We start from the raw sequence: 4,605 nt of genomic DNA, 5'->3' as shown, positions 1-4,605 counted from the left end.
GGATCATTCAGATTTTCGTAACTGGTGCGAGTTGCAACAATAAAATTTTTCTAGCTAGTGCTGCGCGTCTTGGTCGTCTCGGTTCTTTGTTGGCCTATACCAAAATGTAATCGACAAAAAAAGCTGCTTGAAGCTCTGTACTTTTTTCACCTATTACGTCCAAGCTAATTCCATTTTTTTTGTGATTATATTTCTATTATGTTACTAAAGCCTCGCACACTAACTCCAGAGTGTGCGATGCAAAATTAAAATGAGATACCCAGAAATCCGTTGCAGGTGCTCTGAAGTCGCTGACGCAAATTTTGAGGAATGTATTTGGAAAAGTATTTGGAGGAGACCAAATACATTTGGTTGTATTTGTATCTTGTACTTTAATGCTTTTTTGGAAATGTAATTAGATTTGTAATTAAATACATTTCTGTCGAAGTATTTTGTATTTGTATTTCGATACATATTTACATGTATTTTGCCCATCTCTGGTCGAGAACCTCGAAGTCGTCTTCGGAGTCTCGAAGCTCGCCGACCTGAGTGGACGTTCTGCAGCACTTGGTAAGTGATTCTGCTTTTGGCACTTTCTGCAGGTCAGCCCAAATGCTGGGCAGCTTCGAGGCGCGTGCGTCCGTCCGCACTTGCCACAGTTGAAGAGCTTGGGCTGCTTTTTCTCATGGCTTACGCTTGTCTTGTGGACTGGATCCACTTGCTTCTGCTCCCGGGCCCAGACTTTTTTGTGTGCTTCTGATACTTCAGCCGCCTTGCAGACTTGTTCGGCTTTCTGTAAGGTCAAACTGTTGTCCCTGAGTAGCTTTTGTTGAACCTTGTCGTCATTGGTTCCGTAAACAATTTGGTCCATTATCATGGAGTCCATTTGCTCATCAAAGTTGCATAGTCGTGCCTGCTTCTTCAACTCTCTCAAGAGGTGTTCAAAAGGCTCACCCGGGGCTTGTACTTTGTTCCGGAACAGGTAGCGTTCATGTACTTCGTTGTGCTGAGCGGCGCAGTACTCTTGAAATTTCTTGACGACAGTAGCATAGTCGGCGTTGCTCTCGCCTTCTGAAAAGTTGAACGTATTAAATATCTCGATTGCTTCCTCGCCTGCAATGCTTAAAAGAAATGCTGCTTTTGATGACTCAGGTCGAGGCTTGCCACTAGGTTCTGAAGCGGTCAGGAAGAGTTCGAACCTTTGCTTAAATATCCGCCAGTTCTTGCTTATTTCCCCTGTCGTGCTGAGCGGACCCGGCGGTTTCACGAAATCCGTGATTTGACTGGCTCTTGTGGCGGCGTCTGTCGTTCTTCAAAGAAGTGCGTGGTTCGGCTTGGTACTTCTGACACCATGTATCGTCTAGTATTACCGATAAAACATGACGGGCCAGGGGTGGGGAAGCCAGGGGTGCTATGTTGCGCTTTTTGCACTCCCAGGAGACATGGGAGAAGGAAGTGACGTCAACGACACAGCAAATGCAGATTGGATGTTGACAGAAGAAAACGAAATCAACACCCAATCTGCGTTTGCTGTGTCGTCGACGTCACTTCCCTCTCCCTAGTCTCCTGGGAGTGCAAAAAGCGCAACATAGCCCCCCAGGTGCTATGTTGCGCTTTTTGGACTCCCAGGAGACTAGGCAGAAGGAAGTGACGTCAACGACACAGAAAACGCAGATTGGATGTTGACAGAAGAAAACGAAATCAACATCCAATCTGCGTTTGCTGTCTCGTTGACGTCACTTCCTTCTCCCTAGTCTTCTGGGAGTCCAAAAAGCGCAACATAGCGCCCCAAACAAGAACCTCTTCCTCTATATGTTCCACCCCTTCTCGGTCCGCTTTATGCAGCACGCGCAACATACGATAACTTTCAACCGTTCAGTTCGAGCTGTCAGGAGCAAGAGTGTTCACGCGCCTTGATGCGAATTCAGGATTCCATCAAATCCCTTTGGATGACCAGACGTCCAGGATCTGCACCTTCGCAACGCCCTTTGCCGTTACCGCTACCTGCGACTACCTTTCGGTATATCGTCTGCTTCCGAAGTTTTCCAGAAAACTCTAAACGAAATTTTTGAAGCTCTTCCTGGCATCAGAGTGTACGTCGACGATATACTAGTGTGGGGCTCGTCAAGACGAGAGCACGACGAACGCCTAACCTCAGTGGTGCGAGCAGCCGAACGCGCCGGATTAACTTTCAACCCAAATAAATGCGCAATCGGCGTCGAGAAAATCGAGTTTCTCGGACACGTTATCAACGAAGAAGGCATAAGGCCTTGCCCGTCCCTGATCAAATGCGTGACGGAGCTACCGGCGCCAGCGGACAAGCTCGCGGTTCAAAGATTGCTAGGCGTTGTCAATTATTTCAGCAAGTTCCTACCGTCTTTATCTCAGAACCAATCCCCGATCGTACAACGTCATCACGACGGGAGGGAAAGTGCTGCGACGCAATCGCCAGCACTTGCTGGCTACCAAGGAGGCATTCCGCTTTGACGAAGATGACGACAGCGAAGACGACACACATCGAGATGCCACCCCAACACAGCGCTACCCATGGGAATCCTCTAACCAAGCGCAAACAGCGACTAGTGCTCTGATGGCTAGTGCTCCTAGAATCACGTCACCAACAGCAGCTCCAAGAAGGTCGCTCAGGCAACACAGACCCCCGCGCCGGTTGAGTTACGACCGGGAGTTCGTTCAAGAACCATGAACTCTTGTTGCGTTTCTTTACTTAGTTAGAACTGTTCTTGCGTGTTTATTATTTTTGTTTTGACGACAAAAGAAGGGGGATGTATCGTATGTTGTGCGTGCTGCATAAAGCGGACCGAGAAGGGGTGGAAAATAAAGAGGAAGAGGTTCTTGTTCCTGGCTTCCCCACACCCGGCCCGTCATGTTTTATCGGCAATACTATACGATACATCGACGATGAAGGCATAAGGCCATGCCCGTCCCTGATCAAATGCGTGACGGAGCTACCGGCGCCAGAAGACAAGCTCCGTCACGCATTTGATCAGGGACGGGCATGGCCTTATGCCTTCTTGAGCCCAGCAGAGCTCATCATGGGATGCAAGGTAAAGACGAGCGTCCCTGCAGCCCCAGGGTCACTACGGCCGCACTGGAGCTGCGAAGCTCCGACACAAACCAACCCTGAAGCCCGCGACAAGGTATGTGAGAATTGAAATGAAAGAGCCGGACCCGGTTTCGAACTTCCTTCGTATCGGAGTTCACCGGGCGACCTTCGACTACCCGCGCATCAAGAGGGTGTGCCGGCGTTGCCAACTGGAAGGACACATTCGTCAACTGCACGAAAGAGCACTGCGAACGGTGCCCGGTCTTTGGACACGCCACGGACGGTTGCACGTCCTACCATCGCCGGTGCGGCGGCTCCCACGCAACTCTGACTGCGTGCCTCGGCGGCGTTACTAGTCTATTGTCGCTGGTACAGCCTCGTCTGATTTTCCTGCGTTGTCCCCAGCACATGAGGTGACTCCCTCATGTGCTGGAGACAACGTACCCACTGCGTCGCACCCACTGCGTCCTCTGCCGGACGCAGTGGGTGCGACGTCCCCCAAGACGCAACCCGTCGCACCGGCACCTAGTCTATCTCCTGTGGATACTTACACCCCGGGGAGCAAGGTGACGGAAGACCCTGAGGTCTCTAGCGAGAGCGAGCGCTTCGTCATCATGGAGGAGGAGTCGCCTGTGGCAGTGTCTCCCTCCCTTTCTTCTTTGGAAGCCCCAAGTACCTCGGTGACGCCAATGACGGCAGGCAACCAGGACCCCTCGGACCCCTCGGAAAACTCGGACCCGATAAACACACGCCAGGGTCAGGCCCAACACGCCAAACGCGTCATCTCAAGCAGCGGCTTATATTCCCCTCGAAGCCGAGACAAGTATGGTCGTCGTCCCGAGAACCGCGACCGGGCTCATGTGAGACCTCTTTCAGCTCGGCTGAAGAATTTTAGCGAGTAGATGCAACAAGGTACCGTTTCATGTTTATTTTCCTTTTTTTCTTCTTCTTTTTTTTCTGTCTAGCCTTTGAATTATTTCCTTGAAGGTTCTTGGCTTTTGCAACCTGGCGAAGCAGACGGAGGTATTGCACTTTGCCAGACAGACAGCTGGATAGCTAATGGCAAATTCCACTGCGCGTTTTGGAGCGAGCCTATTTCACTGGGCGATCGGGATTGAGACCGACATGTTTCACTGGTCGTTTTGGATTAGCTCCCGCTCCAGATCTCGATCTGGATCCGATGGCGAATTCCACTGGGTGTTTTGGAGCGCGTCGGGATCAGTTTACTAGATCTGGAATGGTGCTCACAATCCGAACGGGGTCGCGCCGGCGATGGATCCCCCGTGGAACATGACCACTGCTCTGGGATCGGTATTTGCCTTCATGTCATTCAACTGCCGGGGAATCCCCTTTCCGCATCTGCCGCGGTCGTCTCGAACACGTTTTCGCAATCGCGGCGCTAACACGTGTTCGACGCACGAGCGGCAGGAATGGCTCAGGAGCTTCTAGCAAAGATTGCCGGAATGCCCGTAGCGCGGCCAAAACATTCTCTTCTCCTTTCTGGAAAACGAACCGGCTGTCGAGCCAAGGGTTAAAGGACCTGTCGCACTGAGGGGACAGTT

General features: G+C 51.2%; 1 protein-coding gene across 1 annotated transcript; it reads right to left on the bottom strand.

The window, feature by feature from the left end:
* Positions 1–455: 455 nt before the first annotated feature.
* LOC120848672 lies at positions 456–1,246 on the bottom strand (the record flags this gene model as incomplete). Its single annotated transcript, XM_042293141.1, has 2 exons — positions 456–575; positions 674–1,246. Coding segments are annotated over 2 exons (693 nt in total), but the record flags the coding sequence as incomplete, so codon positions are not given.
* Between the last annotated feature and the right edge of the window lie 3,359 nt (positions 1,247–4,605).

Source organism: Ixodes scapularis, unplaced genomic scaffold (assembly GCF_016920785.2).
Source record: "Ixodes scapularis isolate PalLabHiFi unplaced genomic scaffold, ASM1692078v2 PGA_scaffold0__279_contigs__length_252992795, whole genome shotgun sequence".
Classification (NCBI taxonomy): Eukaryota; Metazoa; Arthropoda; class Arachnida; order Ixodida; family Ixodidae; genus Ixodes; species Ixodes scapularis.
Note: the sequence above shows the minus strand (reverse complement) of the source record. Positions and strands in the feature narration are given on the sequence as shown.